The sequence below is a fragment of the Stegostoma tigrinum genome, chromosome 22, assembly GCF_030684315.1.
Source record: "Stegostoma tigrinum isolate sSteTig4 chromosome 22, sSteTig4.hap1, whole genome shotgun sequence".
Lineage (NCBI taxonomy): Eukaryota > Metazoa > Chordata > Chondrichthyes > Orectolobiformes > Stegostomatidae > Stegostoma > Stegostoma tigrinum.
Window position 1 is genome coordinate 10,668,482 of NC_081375.1, and position 20,955 is coordinate 10,689,436.

Sequence of the window (20,955 nt, forward strand, 5' to 3'; positions counted from 1 at the left end):
AGTGGAGTAGCACAGGATTCAGTGCTGAGGCCATAACTATTTGCAACCTGTTAAATTGACTCAGTTGCTAAATCTGCTGATGACAAGAAGATAGGTAGGAGAATTGCCAGTTGAATGCCATGAGTCTACAACAGGTTATAGGTTGGTTATGTGAGTGGGCAAAAAAATTGTCAGATCAAGGATAATGTGGGAACATGTTATCTGGCCCACTTTGCAGGGGAGAATAGAGAAACAGCACTTTATTTAAATAGAAGACATTGCACAACTCTGTGGTGGTGAGTACAGAAATGTTGGTGTTCTGGTATATGTATTACGAAGTTAATATGCAGGTGAATTTTGCAAGTGATTAAGAAGGCCGATATCATGTGGTTGTTTAAAGAAGACTAGAATATAAGTGCAGGCTGTTTTGCTATATTTGTACCAGAAATTAGTAAAGACACATCTATACAATAGAGATAATGGGAACTGCAGATGCTGGAGAATCCAAGATAATAAAGTGTGAAGCTGGATGAACACAGCAGGCCAAGCAGCATCTCAGGAGCACAAGGATGAAGGGTCTAGGCCGGAAACGTCAGCTTTTGTGCTCCTGAGATGCTGCTTGGCCTGCTGTGTTCATCCAGCTTCACACTTTATTATCTACTATACAATAGTTTTGGTCTCCTTATTTACGAAAGGACATAGCTGCATTTGAAGCATTTTCTGAATGCATGATAATGAGTTAGGAGCATGAGTAAGCCATTTGCTGCCTCAAACCTGCTCCACCATTTGATGAAATCCGTAGATAAACCAATCACAGCCTCCGCTCCATCCTCTCACCTATCCCAGGTACTCCTTGTCTCCTTTGTGACTGAACAATCTAACTTTATCTTAAAAATATTCAGTGATCATGCATCCATTGCATTCTGAGGAAGAGAGTTTCATAGACTGTCAACCCTCAGAGAGAGAACTTCTCATTGAACAAGAGCCCCTTATTTTTTGTTTGCATCCTGTAACATCCCTATCCCACAACAGGGAACATAATTTCCCTGTCCACCTTTATATCCTCTTTTATATATGATAATTGACTCATCCCTAGACAGGATATTGTGGGTAGCTGGTGCTCCCGGTGTGGTATTGCAATTCTTGTAAACCATTCGAGGATGTCCAATAATAAGGTAAGAGTACACAAAAGAGTTCTGTATGGCTGTGAGAATTTAAATTCAGGGATGACTATTATGGCAACATCCATGGATTCTGAATGACCAGGAGAAAAAGAATACTCCGATACTTGCATGGTAGCATGGGGAGAGCTCTCTGTGGCTGGGATCAGAGTGTTGTTCTAAGTTCAGGAAACTTGAATGTATGGCACATTACAACTGCAGGATTGCATTTTGTTTTCCTGTCTGTGGTGTTCTCATCTCTGGTGAGATCTTTTGAGAAAGTTCGCAGCTGATTCTAGCAATGAAGAGGTGATCGTGAGAAAACGTTGGACAGTTTAGATGTGAATCCATTGGAGTTGAGAAAAATGAGAGGTGATTTTATTGAAACAAAGCTGTCTGGATGGATGCAGAAAGGATGTTTGCCCTAGTAGGAAAGATTAGCACCAGAGGGTCTGTTTTTATTTTAAAGACAGATCTCCCATTTAAGACTAAGTTGAGAATATTTTTCTGAGGTATGAGAGTTTATGGAGTATTGAAAGAATCCAAGGGAGTGTTAGTAGACAGGAGAGTAGAAACGACAATCCAGTTAACCATGATCTAATCAAATGGTGGCTCTGGCTCAGAGTCACATGGTCAACTGCTCCTAGTTCATTTGTGCAAAGCATGATGCTAATGGTGCAGTGAAGAAAATGTATGCAAGAGGTCATTTAGAGAAACTGAGAGTTCCTGGGCGGGTCTATGTTGAGGCCAAAGAGGCAGGGAGGAGTTGTCTGTGGAGGCGTTTGAACACATACTGAGTTATTAAGTCAAGTAATTTTGACCTGGGAGCCAATACAGAATAGTGAACATGGGTGATAGTGTACACCATGTGGGATGGAGTAAGTTAACATCACTGGACTACTTGCATGCCCAAACAATGTCACCTGCACACGAAAGACAGAGCTAAGCAATCCCAAGACCAATGGATCAGATTTAAACTCTACATTTTTGACACATCCAGTTGTGAATGATAGTGAACAGTTAAAACAACTAAATGGAGGTGGAGGCTTCATAAATATTCACACCCTGAATAATGGGAGAACCAGCATTGTAGTGCAAACGATGTGGTTGGAGCATTCGTATCCATCTTCGCTGAGAAGTATGAACTGGATGATCCATCTGTGCTTGCTTCTGAGATCCCTAGCTTCCCAGATTCCAATTTGATTTGCTTCATGTTACATGATGTCAAGAAATGGTTGAAGATCACTAAATATTGCAAAGGCCAAGAGCCCTCACAGCATCTCTTCAATTGTACAGAGGCCTGTTCTCCAAAGTCATCTCCATGTCTTGCTAAGCTGTTAAAGTAAAACTGTGACACTGGAATCTATGGAAGATTGCCCAGATATGCCCTGTTCACACAAGGCAGAACAAATTTGATCCAGCAAGTTATTGCCCCATCAGTACAATTGCTATCTTCAGTGTCATTATTAAGCAGCACTTAGTCAGCAATAATTTGCTCACAGTTCTGCTGGAGCAACTCTGCTCCTGATCTTGTTGGAGTCTTGGTCCAAGCATGGACAAACAATTGAACTCTAGAGGTGAGGTGAGAGTAACTTCCTCTGATGTTAAGGCAATACTATGTTGAGTGAAGCAAAATTTCAATTGGGTGAGTACTGCCCATTGGTTGGAGAGATACTGAGAACAAAAGATGGTGGTGGTTGTTGGTAGTCAGTTACCTCAATACTAGAATGTTGTTGCAGGAATTCCTCAAAATAATGTTCTAGGCCCAGTGATCTTCAGTTGCATAATCGATAACCATTCTTTTATCATAATGTCAGAAGCGGGGATTCATAATTGCATGATTGCATGATGTTCAACACGATTCTGTTCTCAAATACTGCAACTGGCCACGTACTTACTTAGGAAGACCTGGACAGCATTCAGAGTTTGAACTGTTATGATAAATAATATTAATTTATCAAGTGCCAGGTAATATCCATCTCTCCTTGACATGCAGTACTGTTGCCATTGCTGAAGTCTCCACTGTCATCATTTACTTTGGGGTGGGGGGATGGTGTTGCAGGTTCCCATTGACCTGAAACTGAACCGAACTAACCAGCCAGGCAGGGAGTGCAGAAGATCCAAAAATGCATCTTGCCTGTCTAATCAGTATTTGGCTTTGAATACTGATGAGATTGATGATTCCTGTTGGAAATGCAGCCATCTATACGATACTGTGTGTGTCCCACTCTACAGTGGAGTTTAGTGCTGGCTGGGAGAGCCATAGTTATAGATGATTCAATTGTTAGTCACACAGTAGGCATTTTTGTGTCCACAGTCATGAGTCTAGGATGGTATATTGCCTCCCTGGTACCAAGTCGAGGATATCACTGAGCAGTTGGTGATACTCCTGAATTCAAGCAGTTAGGTGGGAAATTAGCAAGCAAGTCTTCAAAAGTAATTCCTGGATTACTCCCTGTGTTGAGCAAGGGTGCATAGAGAAAAGGAAAGATAAGACTGATCAATACATGGATGGAGACTCAATGCAGCAGGAAGGACTTCTGATCATTGTGACTCTGTACTAGGGTGTAGGAGAAATAGATCAGTCAATTTGCATCTACTGAGTTCTTTGTTAGGTGTTTCAGGGAGGAATACCAGAGTGTGCAGAGTAACAGGAATAATCATTCGTGCTGGAATGATAAGTCACATTATAAACTAAAGTGATAGAGTTTAACTCTGGGTTAGTGTGTCTGTATGTAAACATACACGGTGAAAGAGTCTTAGGTGCAGATTTGCAAGTAGAAATATGAGGTTCTCAAGGAAGGGCTTGACTGGATGTTAAATATTGTCGATATAAGGCCTTGAGGAAAGGATGACAAAAGGGATGAGTATTTGTTTTGATTAAGGATAGCTTTACAGTACTGGAGATAATATGCAATATTTGCACATCATCCAGGAGTGCTTTGAAGTCTGGGTTATAGTATGAGCTGCAATTTGTAAGCATTCTGTTGGACATAACTATTTTCATTTGAGAGAAACAGAAATTGCTGGGAAAACTCAGCAGGTCAGGTAGCATCTGTAGAAGGAAAGCAGCGTTAATGTTGTCGGTCTAGAATGCTCTGAAGAAGAGTTACTGGAGTCAAAACGTTGCCAGCTTTCTCTCCAGAGATGCTGCCTTATCTGCTGAGTCCATTGGTATGCAGAGCTAAAGAAAGCTTTCACTTTAAAAGAGCAGAAAGGTAGAACTAAGTATTTTTGAGTCCCTAAAAGTTGCTGTACTTTTGATCTGATTTTCAGCTTAACATCATTTTGCCTAGTAATTGTCTCCATAGCAACTCAACTGCTTTGTAAATCAAATACCTGGTGAAATTTGGTAGCCAACTCACCAATGTCTACTTGAAGAAATGGATTTGAGATAAACAAAGCAATTCGGTTCATTGTGTTTAATTCTTGAAATCAGCCATTGAATTTACCTAATAACTTCGTCAGGTTTGCACAGAGATTTTCTAGGTGAAACCATTCATCTTAGTCTTTGATTTTTTTTCTAGCATTTTCTCCAGACTCTGCAAGTGTTTCAATGTTTTACTTTTTAATTAGAAGGGCAGCAGACCCAATTACAATTTAAATGCATTACATACAGCATTGATCATATGTTGCTAAGTCTCTGTAATTTCCCTGCAGTTCACAGTTCAGATTCCTTACAGCCTACTGTCAAAATTGAAGTCAAGCAACCATGCATTGACCAACCGCTCATCGTACACTTCCTTCCTTGATTTAAGAAAAGTGACAATTTCAGGCATTAAATCTAAATCTTTCCATGACCTTCCCTTGAGTTTACCACTTTGCATCAGCATGGGGGATCGGTTGACAGTAGGCAGCATTGAGTTCAACAAGTAAGGGTTTAAACAAGTTGTGCTGATTTTGTTTGCATTGGGTTTGCAATTTTAACTTTAACTCACTGCTACACAGCTTAGCAGTCTGCCATCTACAAGTTTCTTGCAGTTGATCTGCAAGGTTTCTTCTCTACCATCTTCCAGACCTGTGATTTCTACACCATAGGAGGACATGGGATGCATGGGAATACTTGCAAATCTCAGAATAACATAATTGTTCCATTGCAGAAGGAGGCTGTCTACCCCATCGTGCTAGCATTGGTTCTTCAAATGAGCAACATTACCTAGTGCCAATTTCCTGCCATTTCCCCCATACTCTTGTCAACTATTTCTATCCAAGTACACGTTCATTGCCCTCTTGAATGGCTCAGTTGAACCTGATTCCACCATATTTCCAGGCAGAGCACTGCATATCCTAACTACTTGCTGAGTGAAAAGTTTTTTTTCTCACATTGCATATCACTTTAAATCTATGCCCTCTCATTCTTTTTCCTTTTACGAACGGAAACTGCTTCTCCCTACCTACTGAATTCAGCCTGCTCATGATTTTGAAAACCTTTATCTTATCTCCTCTCAAACGCCTTCTCTCTGAGGAGAGCAGTCCCAACTTCAATCTATCCTAAGAACTGAAGTTTCTCATTCCAGGAATCAGGATCGAGAACGCCCTTGACCGCGTCTCCCGTATTTCCCGCAAGACATCCCTCACACCCCGCCCCCGCCACAACCGCCCTAAGAGGATCCCCCTCGTTCTCACACACCACCCCACCAACCTCCGGATACAACGCATCATCCTCCGACACTTCCGCCATTTACAATCCGACCCCACCACCCAAGACATTTTTCCATCCCCTGCCCTGTCTGCTTTCCGGAGAGACCACTCTCTCCGTGACTCCCTTGTTCGCTCCACACTGCCCTCCAACCCCACCACACCCGGCACCTTCCCCTGCAACCGCAGGAAATGCTACACTTGTCCCCACACCTCCTCCCTCACCCCTATCCCAGGCCCCAAGATGACATTCCACATTGAGCAGAGGTTCACCTGCACATCTGCCAATGTGGTATACTGCATCCACTGTACCCGGTGCAGCTTCCTCCACTTTGGGGAAACCAAGCGGAGGCTTGGGGAGCGCTTTGCAGAACACCTCCGCTTGGTTCGCAACAAACAACTGCACCTCCCAGTTGCAAACCATTTCCACTCCCCCTCCCATTCTCTAGATGACATGTCCATCATGGGCCTCCTGCACTGCCACAATGATGCCACCCGAAGATTGCAGGAACAGCAACTCATATTTCGCCTGGGAACCCTGCAGCCATATGGTATCAATGTGGACTTCACCAGTTTCAAAATCTCCCCTTCCCCTACTGCATCCCTAAACCAGCCTAGTTCGTCCCCTCCCCCGACTGCACCACACAACCAGCCCAGCTCTTCCCCCCCCAACCCACTGCATCCCAAAACCAGTCCAACCTGTCTCTGCCTCCCTAACCGGCTCTTCCTTTCACCCATCCCTTCCTCCCACCCCAAGCCGCACCCCCAGCTACCTACTAACCTCATCCCACCTCCTTGACCTGTCCGTCTTCCCTGGACTGACCTATCCCCTCCCTACCTCCCCACCTATACACTCTCCACCTATCTTCTTTACTCTCCATCTTCGGTCCGCCTCCCCCTCTCTCCCTATTTATTCCAGTTCCCTCTCCCCATCCCCCTCTCTGATGAAGGGTCTAGGCCCGAAACGTCAGCTTTTGTGCTCCTGAGATGCTGCTTGGCCTGCTGTGTTCATCCAGCCTCACATTTTATTATCTCAGAGTTTGAATTGCCTGTTTTGATCCCTTAGAATGTACGGCTAAGTTAAACAAACATTTGTACTGTAGAAAATACACCAACTGTATGCAATCTGACACTTTCGCTGCTGGAACCATGGCATCATCTTATGCATCTGATTGACTTTACACAATGATGTTTGATTTCTGGTCTCGAGCTGAATTTGATACATTATAACAAAAACAAAAATTGCACAAGAAATTCCAAGTCTTGCTGCATCTGTGGTGACAAAGTTAATATTTTGAGCCCAGTGATCCTCCTTCAGAACAGACCGTTAAGAAGAAGGACCACTAGATTCAGTGTTAACTGTACTTTCTCTCCACAGATGCTGCCAAACCTAAGTTTTTCCAGCAATTTCAGTTAGTGTTTCAGATTTCTAGCATTGGTGGTTCTTTATTTTATTGATACATAACTTGTCAAAATAGCAAAAAGAATAACGAGTCTAGCTCAATAGGTAATATTTTGCTCATGGTTGCTGTTTAAAATAAATGTCCAGCTGAGAACTTTTTATTCCATTTATTTTTTTTCTCAGCTACTGCAAACATCTTGTGTTTAGTTAAAAATGTGCATGAGAAGCCAGATGAGGCAAACCTGTCTTGAGTTTTGTTTGCAATCTTTGTGTTTAACCTGCACCAGACTGTGACACACTAGCAAGCAGCATATTGAATGTAGTTTCAGTTACAGGGCTGAAGCCAAGTGATGAACCATACTGGGGGACTGATCGAGTTAACCACTGAAATTGGAGAACAAATTTTATTTGGACAAGATTGGGCTCAGCTACATGTTCTGAGTTGAATAAACTGCTGATGCTCACTTTAACTGTGTAATGTCACCAATAAGAATGGATAAGAGTAGGCCTCCGTGCCAAAGGAATCTACACAACCAAGAAAGTCTATACCCTTAGGGGAGGAGGTGAAGGAGGTACAAGACAAATAGGGTCCCAGAAAAAAAATCATGATATTTCTAAGAATCAGGTGGGTGTCTTCAGCACCTACCTATAAATTGACAAAGTATATTTCAAATGTCTAGCACTTTAATCTGTTTGTAGGAAATTCCAAGAGTCCAAAGAATTTCCTATTTTTGTACTTCAGCTTATTTTATATCCTTATATAGCCTGAGTTGAAAACTATTAAGTCCTTGTACAGGAAGAGAAATGTTCCATATCTGCTCAGTTAAATAGTATTGAATAATTGCCTGACTGGTTATGTATTTTTCATTTGAACTGTTTGCAGTTAATTGTTGTACTTTGTGTTCTATTCCCCTTCCCAAAACAAAGGTCAATGACTGGACACTATTAGCTCAGTTCTACCGTGAAATTCAACATAAATGAAAAATTATGCCTCCTTATATTGTACTTAAAGCAGCCCCTTATGCAACATTTCTTTGATTACTACACGAAAATAGCTTAACTGAACTTGCTGGCCTTGTGCTGTTGAGCTGTCGGTATAGATATTTTTGATTAACCTGCTGGATATATTGTGACATATTCCTGGAGCAGGTGGGATCTGAACCTGGGCCTCCTGGCTCAAGAGTAAGGACACTACCTCTGCGCCAGAAGAATCCCTTAAATTGCTGATGTATGCTGTCATTTTCCTCAGAATCTGACTGCAGTTTAAAGATAAGGCGTAAACCCAGAGTAGAAATCCTACTGTTGCATCCTAAAGTTGCTGCACTGTGGACCCCTATCCACTCAGAGCAAAGATTTCCTCTCTTCTCACTGCTGTCAGTAACAACACAGAAAGTAATTTTTGATGATGCACTGACCTTGTCCTGAATGCATGAAATATAGTTAATGTCTTCATTAAGATTAATTAACAAGTTTGTAAACTACATTCTATTTCTGGTCAACCTTTTGATAGTTTAGCTTCTATTTTTGCTTCCCGTCTCACTCTTTATTTCTGTGGAAGGAAAGGAATAGTGTTTGATTGTGAGTGCTTTTCATTTCCTGGTAGTTTCTTTATTACATGATGGACAACTTGATTATGCCACTGTAAGTCATACTGGGAATCCCCATGAAACTGCATTGCAATCAGTTGAATGTTGTGCAAGTTAGAGGTCTGTCATAGAGATACAAGAACTCTTAGTGAGTCGACTTCAAGGTCAGCAGCAAATACCCTTTTCTTGCTGATCATACAATGTGGGTAATTATAAAAAGTGGATTGAGTGGAATTGAGCTGGAATGAATGGATTGCCTTATCGGGAGAGGCTATACAGGCTGGGCCTGAATCCTCTGGAATTTAGAGTCAGAGGTGACCTAATTCAAACATACATAATCCTGAGGGGACCTGACTATGTGAATGTGGAATGTTTCCTCTTCTAGGAGAGTTTAGAACAGGGGTCATAGTTTAAAAATAAAGGGCTGGCTATTTAAGAGACAGATGGGGGAGAAGATTTCTCTGAGCATTGAGTGTCTTTAGAATTCCCTTCCTCAAAAAGCAGTGAATGTGGAAACTTCAAATATTTTTAAGATAGAAGTAGATAGCATTTTGATTACCATGGGGAATGAAAGATTATCAAGGTTATCCAGGAATGTAGAGTTGAATTTAAAATTGTGTCTGCTGTGATCTTATTGAATGGTTGAGCAGATGTGAAGGGCCAAGTGGCTTACTCTTGTTACTTTTTTATGAAAGATGTGTCACTTAACTTCATTATTGGCATAGGAAACTGCAGCAATTTAATGACTTGAGTGCTGTATAAATTAGGTTGAATAATATTTAGGCAGAGTGGTACATAATCTGGTATGTATGCACTAATCTGATGGAGCTGTGCATGGCATATTTAAGATTATGCCTACAGTTGTACATCAGAGCCACTGGGTGTCTTTAAGTTATTTTTACTAACGACGCCCGACAAGAAGAGTGTAATACAATATTAAATCAGTACAATATTCCGACGTGCATCCTGAGATGGTGCTAAGAAGCAAATCCTATGTGAATGAGGGGGAGAAAAAAATATGTAATAGAGATAAGGACACACTCTCATATTTTTGTGTGATGGAATGTACTAATTTATACTTCATTGTGAGCTCAAAGATCTTTAAGATTAATCACAGCACTTAACATTTAAAGTACTGCACTGATCGTTGAACAGTACTGTTTCTCTTCACTCAGAAATTTGTGGTATTCACAAACACTATTCCTGTATGTATAAACACAGGCTACAAAAGATGACCATGTCATAAAATGTTGCAATTTAGATTTTAAAGCACAAGAAGCACATTTTGTTGTGTTTATTCAAAGATGATCATAAGATTTTTGATTGAAGAAATACATAACAACTGAGGTGAAAAAAGTATGTGTGATTTAGACCTAGGACTGGCTATTTTCTTTAATTTGAACTTCACCAAAGTGGAAAGGCATGACGCTTACTTCCCACATGATTGACACTGCTGAAAAAGGGATAAGACGAAATAGAGACCAGCAAGCCATGCGTCATCTTAGCATACTGTCATCCTCTAGCAAAGTGCCATAAACTGCCATGCCAAAATGGGGCTCCTGAGTCACACCACACAATGCTTAAAACACTTAACCACCATGGCTTTAGCTTTCATTTTAATGAGAAAGAAGGCTGCCATCAGATCATAGAAAATAGTTTCTTCATGGGGACAAAACTTTCTAATAAGTTTGGCAACACAGGACTGTTTGTGACTTTGACTTAGTGTGTAAATGATATGAGTTGCCATGAAAGAGCATGCATTCCTAAATATTCCCAACAATCAGATTTGTTAATTTTTCCAAAAAGTGTATCACTTCTTCCCCACCCCCCCATCTAAGTTGGGATATAGGTTGATCTGGAGCACGTTGTTATACTTGTGCAGAGAGACTTGTACGTCATACTTGCATGATTTTGTACATCTGGTGCAATTATTTGAGAAAATCCATGATTAACACGATCAGGTAGACTGAAGTACAAAATATTCGACAGTGTTCTCAACTAAGAGTGCTTTGCATGTCATGGCAAATTATGCCTGCTCAACAAATAGAGGCAGCATAATCTATTTGGTTTATACACAAAAATCTTCTGCATGGGGTTTTCAAACACATAGTATGATGATGTTTGGTAGTGAAATTCTGTTTAGTTGAGAGGAAAATCTCTCCACCCAACTTGTTTGTGGGCTGTTGTATTTGGTTCCGTCTGTGGACTTGCTCATTATCTCTTCACCAATATCACTCCCTTTGAAATGGGGCCTCTGCCACTTCATTATATATATTTCATGGACAGTAGACTGTGGGTCAAAATAATTGCATGTTTTGTTTTTATATTTCTAGATTTATATTTCTAAGGCTTTCCTTGTTACTCAATTGAAATAGCTTCCAGATCTTTTTCAGTATTGCTGTACAACTTGGTGCAGCACGACTTGGTGAAAAATGAATTGCTGCTGGTAAAAATCTGAATTTTGATTTATTATTGTCACTGCAATAGTGACAATTATTGTTTTGCATGCTATCCAGGAAAATCATACCTTACATAGTACATCAGGGTAATAGAGTAATAAACTCTATTTAGAATGCAGAATATAGCGTTATAGCTGCAGAGAAAGATCAACTTTTAATATAAGAGTGGTCCATTCAAAAGTCTGATAACATCGTGGAAGAAGCTTTTCGTATGTGTTTTCAAACCTTTGCCACCTTCTTCCATCAGGCAGAAGATATAGAGAGTATAACCAGGGTGGGAGGGGGTCTTTGATTATGTGGGCTGCTTTCTCGAGGCAACAGCAAGTAGAAATGGAGCCAATGGATGGGAGGTTGGTTGGCATAATGGACTGGGTTATGTTCATAACATTCTCTGTAATTTCATGCGTTCTTGGGTAGAGTAATTGCTTCACCAAGCTGTGGTACATCTGAATAGGATGCTTTTCGTGGTGCAACTATAAAAATTGGAAAGAGTCATTGTGGATATGCCAAATTTCCTTAGTCTTCTGAGGAAGTAGAGACGTTGCTGTGCTATCTTGACCATAATGTTGACGTGGATGGTTGAGGGCAGATTGTTGATGATATTTACTCCTAGGTCTTGAAGCTCTCAACCGTCTGAACGTCAGAACCATTAAAAGTCGTGAATGCCAGAAATGCGTGGAACAGATCAGTTAAACCATTTTGGGTACAGAACCATGTTTAAAGGTACTTTTACTCCGAATCACAGAAGTATTACGGAGCAGAGGAGTCCATTTGGCCTATTGTCCCTGTGCTGGCTTGTTAAGTTAGCCTTATCACCTAATTCCAATCTCTTGCTTTCGTCCCTATACTCGTGGCATTAACAATAATCTGAGTTGATAAGCCTGGAATACACAGTCGTTTACAACAAAAACCACTAATGTTTGAAAAGGAAGGTGACATTATCTGCTAAGAGTTGAAAAAGAGAGCTTTCTTTGAAGGAATTCATAAAGAATTGTGATTTATATAGAGTACTGTTAGAATGTTAAATTCTAGAAAGCTATTCTAAGAATAAATGCAAGTGTATCTTTTGTAATAATTCTTTTCTGCCAGAAAATAAAGATAGCATAGTAACTGAACAAAATATCATCATTTTTTTTTTGTTTCCCTTTAGGACTCCCTGACCCCTTTGCAAAGGTGGTAGTAGATGGGTCAGGACAGTGCCATTCTACAGACACAGTAAAGAACACACTAGATCCAAAGTGGAATCAGCATTATGATCTGTGAGTGCTTGATTAAATTCTAAGAATTATTATCACAATAAAAGTGCATTATGTAACAAAACCAAATGTTTGGAAACATTTTTCTGTTAAAAGAAATTGTGAAAATATTATTTTTCTCTCTTTCAGCAGACTGGTTTGACATAATATTATAGCCTGAGAAATGTGATTTTGTCTGTACCTCTTAGTACGTATCTACCCGAATTCATATCCTAGAAGAAATAAAGCTTAAAATCAGATACCTTGTTTATGCCTGAAAGTGAGTCTGTCTAAATTAGGAATTATTATTACAACTTTCTTGAATGTCACCTTTTACATTTTTAAATGCTCAGTTGCTTTTTTGGCTTGACAGTGCAACTTTCCATTTGTCTGAAGACTGATGTGAAAATGGTTTAGCTGAGAGCAGGTGAAACGTACTATAATACTTTGTGTTTGGATGGATTACGTTGAAATCTCATGGATTGGTTGTGGAAATTATGAATTGAAACCCGTGTCTTTCCTCATGATGAGCATGTTGGAAGCTAACAGAAACAGGAAAATAGGAGGAGGAGTACACAATGTGGCCCTTTTGAACCAATTCCAACATTGAATATGATCATGGCTGATCATCCAATTTGGTACACTGTTCCCACTTTCTCCTCCTCCTCCCTTTGGCTCTGAGAATTATATCCATGCCTTTCTTGAAAGTCTTCACTGTTTTAAACTTGGTAGTTTCCTGTGGCAGAGAATTCCACGTGCTCACCACTCTCTGAACGAAGAAAATTCTTCTCATCTCTATCCGAAAAGGCCTAGTCCTTAATCTTAGACTGTGATCCCTGGTTCTGATTCCCCAGTCATTGACAGCATCCTTTCTGCATCAACCCTGTCAAATCCTGTTAGAATTTTATATGTCCCTTTGAGAGATTTCCCTTCATTCTTCTAAACTCGATTGAATATTTGAAGTAGATTTTTTTGTCACATGTACTGGAGTACAGGAATGACGTCTCTCCCTATACATCAGTCTTGCCATTCCTGGAATCGGTTTGGTATACCTTCCTTGCACTCCATCCATAGCCAGAACATCGTTCCTCAAGTGAGGAGACCAAAACTGCCTACAGTACTGCAGACCTGGTCTTTACAAAGCCTTATACAGCTGCAGCAAGGCAGCCCTTCCCTAGTGCTTGAATCCCAATGCTATGAAGTCCAGGATACCAATTGCCGCCATCACCATAAACTATAATTAGTGCGTATATTAATGATTATTGTAGTCAGCTGTCCCATGATTTGAGGAAGATGTCAACCCTGGGTTGAGTGTTTCTACCATGGATTCTTAACTTGTAGATTTTTTTTTTGTCTGAGGTCAGGCATCGTGTGAGGTTGTGGATGCTGGAGTGCAGAATTTTTCTTTAGTTTTTCTGATGCCTCAGTGTCTGTTCATGCAGACATTTAGATTTGAAGTATCATACAGTTTTCTGGGTAAGCTGTTGATTTTGGATAACTCGCAAGTTCTTCCGGTCTTAAAGATAAATACTGTTGGGCTTCAAGGAAACCTTCAAGATGTTTTTGTACACTTTTCTCTGACTGCCCTAGAAGATTGGGCATTTGAGAGTTTAGGAATCAAAACATGATGGGGCAGGCATTTTTTAGTCACTGGAACCAGACTAGTCCATCGCAGGTGATTTTGTAAGAGATTTGCTTGAATGCAAGTGGAAGTGGTTTCAAGAAGCTCTTGAGTTTGTTTGGTGGTCCTCCCTCTGCATCCACAGAATGCAGTAGATTTGTTACTGGTCAAATTTCTCTCATACTGTTACGTATCAATGGTATATATTTCAATACCCGCTGTAGTACATGCGTGGTGACACCAACTGCTCTATACACTAGGATGCAGCTGATCCAATTTTCTAGTTCCTAATCACTGGGTTTTTTTTTCCAAAGAGGAGGCTGACAAGGTATGGAAATTCCTCAACATATTTAAGAACTCTCCTGTATGTATGGGAGGTAGAATATTTGGCTAAATAGGACTAGGTGGATATATTTGTTTTGGCATCATTCACAGACTGGTTGAGTCTGTTTTATGCAGAATTGAAGCAATTGAAAATGGCTTCCCAAGCTGAGTGGCCGACGACATTGCCGTCAGCGTACTGTACTTCATTTAAGTCCATGGTTGTCAGTTTAGTTTTTGGTGTTTTCATTGTCAAATGTAGTCAGTGTAAATGAGGCGAAAGAGGGGTGCTATTAAAAATAAGTAGTTCACTCTCTTACATTCACAATTTGTTTAATTCCTATCACTAAAGAATAATCTTGACTCAGTATTTGGTTAATAGATTAGATTAGATTCCCTACAGTGTGGAAACAGGTCCACACCGCCCCTTTGCAGCATCCCACCCAGACCCATCCCCCTACAACCCACACACCCCTGAACACTACGGGCAATTTAGCATGGCCAATCCACCTAGCCTGCACATCTTTGGACTGTGGGAGGAAACCAGAGCACTCAGAGGAAACCCATGTAGGCATGGGGAGAGTGCAAACTCCATACAGACAGTCACCCAAGGCTGGAATTGAACCCTGGCCCCTGGCACTGTGAGGCTGCAGTGCTAACCACTGAGCCACCATGCTGCCCTAATGCCGAAAGACCTTTTTGTCTTTGTGAACGTGTTAGCATGTAGTTTCATAATTGTATTAGTGTAGGCCTGGGAGCAAATAAATGATATGCTGGAGGTTTGCAATTTATTAAGTCAATTGCTTTGGATCGAAGTTTGTAGAATTTTATAGAATCCCTGCAGTGTGGAAACAGGTCCTTCGGTCTAACAAGTCCACACCAACCTTCAGAGCATTCCACCCAGACCCATCCCCCTATAACCCACCTAACCATACATCCCTGAACACTATGGGCATTTTAGCATGGCCAATTCACGTAACCCTGAACCTCTTTGGACTGTGGGAGGAAACCGGAGCACCCGGAGGATACCCATGTCGACACAAGGAGAACATGCAAACTCCACAGTCAGTCACCTGAGGTTAGAATCGAACCTGGGTTGCTGGCACTGTGAGGCAGCAGTGCTAACCACTGAGCCCCTGTGCTGCCCATGGATGTTGAAACATTTGAGTCAAATTCCATTCATTTTTATACTTGCATGTACAAGGCTTTGGTGAGACCACGCATGGAATGTTGTGTGCAATTTTGGCCTCCTTTTCTGAGGAAGGAGTGTAGTAAAGGTTTACCAGGCTGATTCCAGGGATGGTGGGTCTGATGTATGAGGGCAGATTGATTAGATTGAGATTGTTTTTGCTGGAGTTCAGACAAATGAGGGGGGAATCTCATAGAGGCTTGTAAAATTCTAACAGGACTAGACAGGGTAGATGCAGGTAGAATGTTCCCGATAGTGCCTGTGTCCAGAACCAGGGGCATAGTCTGAGAATTTGGAGTAGACCATTTAAGTCAGAGATGAGCCATTTTGTTACCCAGAGAGTGGTAAGCCTGTGGAAATCATTACTGCAGGAAGTAGTTGATGCCAAAACATTGAATGTATTCAAGAGGCAACTAGAGAGGGCACTTGGGGTGAATGGGATTAAAGGTTATGGTGAGAAAGCAGGATTAGGCTATTGAGTTGGTTGGTCAGCTGTGATTGTGAAGAATGGTGGGGCAGGCTTGAAGGGCTGAGTGTGCCGCCCTCCGGCTCCTATCTTCTATGTTTCTACATTTTCTGTATGATTACAGTAATTTAGGTTAAACAGTTTGGAAAACCATGACCGACTAGCTTCTGAGTCAATCTGTGGAATGGCACATGTGCATCCAAAGAGAAAAGGTTATTTGGGTTGGGGCTAGTTGGTGGCTAGTTAGGGACTGTGAGAAACATTACAAAAGCTAAACTGGAAGAAAACTGACAATAAGGATACATGAACACCAAGTAGCCACCAAGAGAAACGACCAATTCTCCCTGGTCTCGATACACACAGGCAAAGAAGGACTAGAATTTCACTGGGACAACACATCCATAATATCACAAGCCAAATGGAGACATGCCCCCCCCCCCCCCGATTAAAATTAATGGAGAAATCCTCCCAAACACAGAACATTTCTTATACCTGAGAACCTACCTCTCATCTAAGGCTGACATCAGTACTGAGATTCAACATTGCATAAACCTGCAAACATCCTTCGGATGCCCAAGGATGAGAGTCTTTGGCAACTGTGACATCTGTGCAGATACCAAGATCCTTATGTCTAAGGCTGTCATCTTCTCACTTTTCCATATGGCTCCAAAACCTGATTACTTTTAGATGCCACCTCAAGACCCATGAGTACAATCAAGGTTGTTTGAGATTGATTCGCGGAGGACAGACATACCAATATCTATGTCCTTGAAGCAGCTAACCACGTCATCATTGAGGCTACAATCATCTGAAACCAACTCCACTGGGCCGTGTGCTTAGGATGCCGGAGTTCTGACGACCAAAACAAATTATCTTCACCCAGCTCAAGGAAAACACTTGAACAAGAGGAGGGCAAAGGAAGAATTTCAGACTCTTCCTGTTTAAGGTTTTCCGTCAAGAAATTAACATAGATGTCAATGCATGGGAGACTCTAGGTCACTATTTTAACAGTTCTGTGATGACCTGGGGTGAGATGGGTGACCTCCAGCAAACCAAAACCAGCTTGATGCTTGACACAAGTGGGGAATGTTCCCTGATTCCCATGCCATACTTGATTAAAATGCCGCTTTGATTTAAAGGTCATCACCCTTGCCTTGTCTCTCGAATTCACTTATTTTGTTCTCCTGGATAAAGAGGACTGGAGTTGAGTGATTATGGTGGAACCCAAACAGAGTATTGGTGAGCAGGTTGTTGCTGAATAAATGCTGTTTGATAGCACTGATATGCAAATAGGCACAAGAGTAGACCATTCAGCCCATTGAGCTTGCTTCAGTAAGATCATGGCTGATATGACTGAATCCTTAAATCCACATTCCCAGCTTTCTCTGAACCTTTCAACTCCTTTCCACAAATATCTCATAGAATCATAGAAAGCCTACAGTGCAAAAGATGCCATTCAATCCATTGAGTCAGCCCTGACCCTCCACAGATCACCCTCCCAGACCCTGCATTAAACCCAGAGCAAACCAATGCAGATATGGGGCAAATGTGCAAACACCACACAAACGGATGCCCAAGGCAGGATTTGAACCCGGGTCCCTGGAGCGGTGAGGCAACAGTACCAGCCACTGCATCTAATGTACCCAGAAGTGGAATAGTGAAAAGATAATTATTTGGAAACTTCAAATTTGTAGATTGTCTAACAGTGGGGGAATATGATTTTAGTGTTTTTGTCAAGTTTAAACCAGTGTTAGATTTTTGCAAGTTGAAAATGTATCAATCTCATGTTTAATGTATTTGTTTGAAATGACTGCCTTGTGTTCATGTTGTCTGTGAGACTTGAAATCTATCCATGTATTGTCGTCATAGCCTTTAAGTCTAATACATTTATCTATCACAATAAAATCTAACCCAGGTGTAATCATCTTTTGAGTTTAAAAATGTTCAAGGACTCTGCTTCTACTAAACTATTTGGGAGAGGTGTTCCAAAGGCATGCAATCCCTGAGAGCATTTGTTTTGGCTTAATTTCTAAATTACATGGGCAATGCTGATTTTGAGCCACTTCTGCCATAAGTAGAATCATCCTCTCCACCTCAAGATCCCTCAGAATTTTTATGCTTCAGTCAAGGTGCCTCTTACTCTGCTAATCTCCAGCAGAGCCTAGCTTGCAAGCCTAGCTTCACTGACTTTACCTCCTATAACAAGGCACCCATTACAGCTATTAGTCTAGTAAATCTTCTATGAACTACCTCCGACGTACTTGCATCCTCCTTTAAATAAGGTGACACTGTTACTGTGCACAGTGCTCCAGATATGATCGCCATGCGGCTTATGTAACTGAAGCATAACCTTCCAATATTTGTAACTGTTTTCTCATCAACTTGTTCAGAGATGTTATTACACTCAGCCTGGAGCAAGTAAGACTTGAACTTAGGCTTCTGACGCAGAGGTACCGCTGCACTACCACCCTCCTTTTGTGGACAGTTTTTCACATTATCAGATCAATACCAGTATGAAAGCTCTTCTGGAACACACATCCTCAGTAATACAGCTGTGATGCTTGCTATATCTAGTGTCATTATAATGCTCTTCTTGGAATATTTTCAAATGAGGCTTAAACTGTAACAAACATGGGGAAATAAATAGTGATGTTGAAAAATGTCCATACTACACAGGAGGAGGTGTTAGGCGTTACAAAGTGCTTAAAGGGGGAGAAATCCCCAGGATCTGATTGAGTGTATAACTCCATGGGAAGGTAGGGAAGTCTTTGGCGCCCCTTTCTGAGATATTTATGTCATCAATAGCCACAGATGAAGTGCCGGCAGACTGGAGGTTGGCTAACATGGTACCACTATTTAAAGGTGGTAAGGAAAAGCCAGGGAACTATAGACCAACAAGCCTGACATTGGTGGTGGGCAAGCTGTTAGAGGGAATCATGAGGGACAGGATTTGCACGTATTTAGAAGGGCAGGGATTGATTAGGTAAAGCCAACATAGCTTTGTGTGTGAGAAATGGTATCTCACTAATTTGAATTTTTTGAAGTAGTCACAAAAGAGGATTGTTGAGGTCAGAGTGGAGGATGTGATCTGTATAGACTTCAGTAAGGTTCTGGATGTGAGTTTGCTCGCTGAGCTGGAAGGTTAGTTTTCAGACGTTTCGTCACCATTCTAGGTAACATCATCAGTGAGCCTCCAACGAAGCGCTGGTGTTATGTCCCACTTTCTATTTATCTGGTTAGGTTTCCTTGGGTTGGTGATGTCATTTCCTGCGTCGGTGATGTCATTTCCTGTTCTTTTTCTCGAGGGATGGTAGATTGATTTGGAGCCAATGTGTTTGTTGATGGAGTTTCAGTTGGAATGCCATGCTTCTAGGAATTCTCGTGCGTGTCTCTGTTTGGCTTGTCGTAGGATGGATGTGTTGTCCCAATCAAAGTGGTGTCCTTCCTCATCTGTAAGGAACGATACGAGTGATAGTGGGTCATGTCATTTTGTGGCTAGTTGATGTTCATGTATCCTGGTGGCTAGCTTTCTGCCAGTTTGTCCAATGTAGTGTTTGTCACAGTCCTTGCAAGGTATTGTGTAGATGACGTTCATTTTGTTTGTTGTCTGTATAGGGTCTTTTAAGTTCATTAGCTGCTGTTTTAGTGTGTTGGTGGGTTTGTGGGCTACCCTGATGCCAAGAGGTCCGAGTAGTCTGGCAGTCATTTCGGAAATGTCTTTGATGTGGGGAGAGTGGTTATGGTTTCTGAGCCCGTTTTGTCTGTTTGTTTGGGTTTACCAACACACTACAACAGCAGCTAATGAACTTAAAAGACCCTATACAGACAACAAACAAAACGAATGTCATCTACAAAATACCTTGCAAGAACCTTGATCAGATGGGCCAATGGGCTAAGGAATGGCAGATAAAGTTTAATTTAGATAAATGTGAGGTGCTGCATTTGGAAAGGCAAATCAGGGCAGAACTTGTACACTTTAATGATAAGGTCCTGGGGAGTGTTGCTGAGTAGAGTGACCTTGGAGTGCAGGTTCATAGTTCCTTGAAAGTGGAGTTCCAGGTAGACAGGATAGAGAAAAGGTGTTTGGTATGCTTGCCTTTATTGGTCAGTGCATTGAATATAGAAGTTGTGGGGTCATGCTGTGGCTGTATAGGACATTTGTTAGGCCACTTATGGAATCCTGTGTGCCATTCTGGTCACCCTGCTATAGGAAGGATGTTGTGAAACTTGAAAGGGTTCAGAAAAGATTTACAAGAATATTGCCAGCAATGGAGGGTTTGACTTATAGGGAGAGGCTGAATGGGCTGGGGCTATTTTTCCTGCAGCATTGGAGGCTGCAGGGTTGCCTGATAGAGGTTTGTAAAATCATAAGGGGCATGGATAAAGTGAATAGACAAGACCTTTTTCCTGAGGTGGGGAAGTCCAAAACCAGAGGGCAACGGTTTAAGCTGAGAGGCGAAAGATTTAAAAGAGACCTAAAGGGAAAATTCTTCATGCAGAAAGTGGTACATGTATGAAATGAGCTGCCAGACGTAGTGGTGGAGGCTGTTACAATTACAACATTTCGAGGGCATCTGGATGGGTTCATGAATAGGAAAAGTTTAGAGGGATATGGGCCAAATGCTGGCAAATGGGGCTGGATGTATTTAGGGCATCTGCTTGGCGTGGATGAGTTGGATTGTGCTGTACAACTCAATGACTCTCGTTACAATTCTTTAAACTGAAGAATTTCAAGTGAGATCCATATTTCTTGATTTATATAGCATTCAAACAGAAACAGATGAACTGATAGTGTAAATGGAAACAAGTATGTTTGGCCTGGTGGCCATTACCAAGACACAGTTTCAGACTGATATGGTTTGCCACCTGCATCTTGAAAGTTACAGGCTAATTAGAAAG

General features: G+C 41.4%; 1 protein-coding gene across 2 annotated transcripts in view; it reads left to right on the forward strand.

Moving 5' to 3' along the window:
* The window catches only part of smurf2 (SMAD specific E3 ubiquitin protein ligase 2), a 233,676-nt gene that overhangs the window by 100,998 nt on the left and 111,723 nt on the right, over nt 1-20,955 (forward strand). For both annotated transcript variants that reach the window (XM_048555207.2, XM_048555208.2), the window contains exon 3: nt 12,375-12,483. In XM_048555207.2, the coding sequence (XP_048411164.1) occupies nt 12,375-12,483 (109 nt within the window). The remainder of the gene's footprint in view (nt 1-12,374; nt 12,484-20,955) is intronic.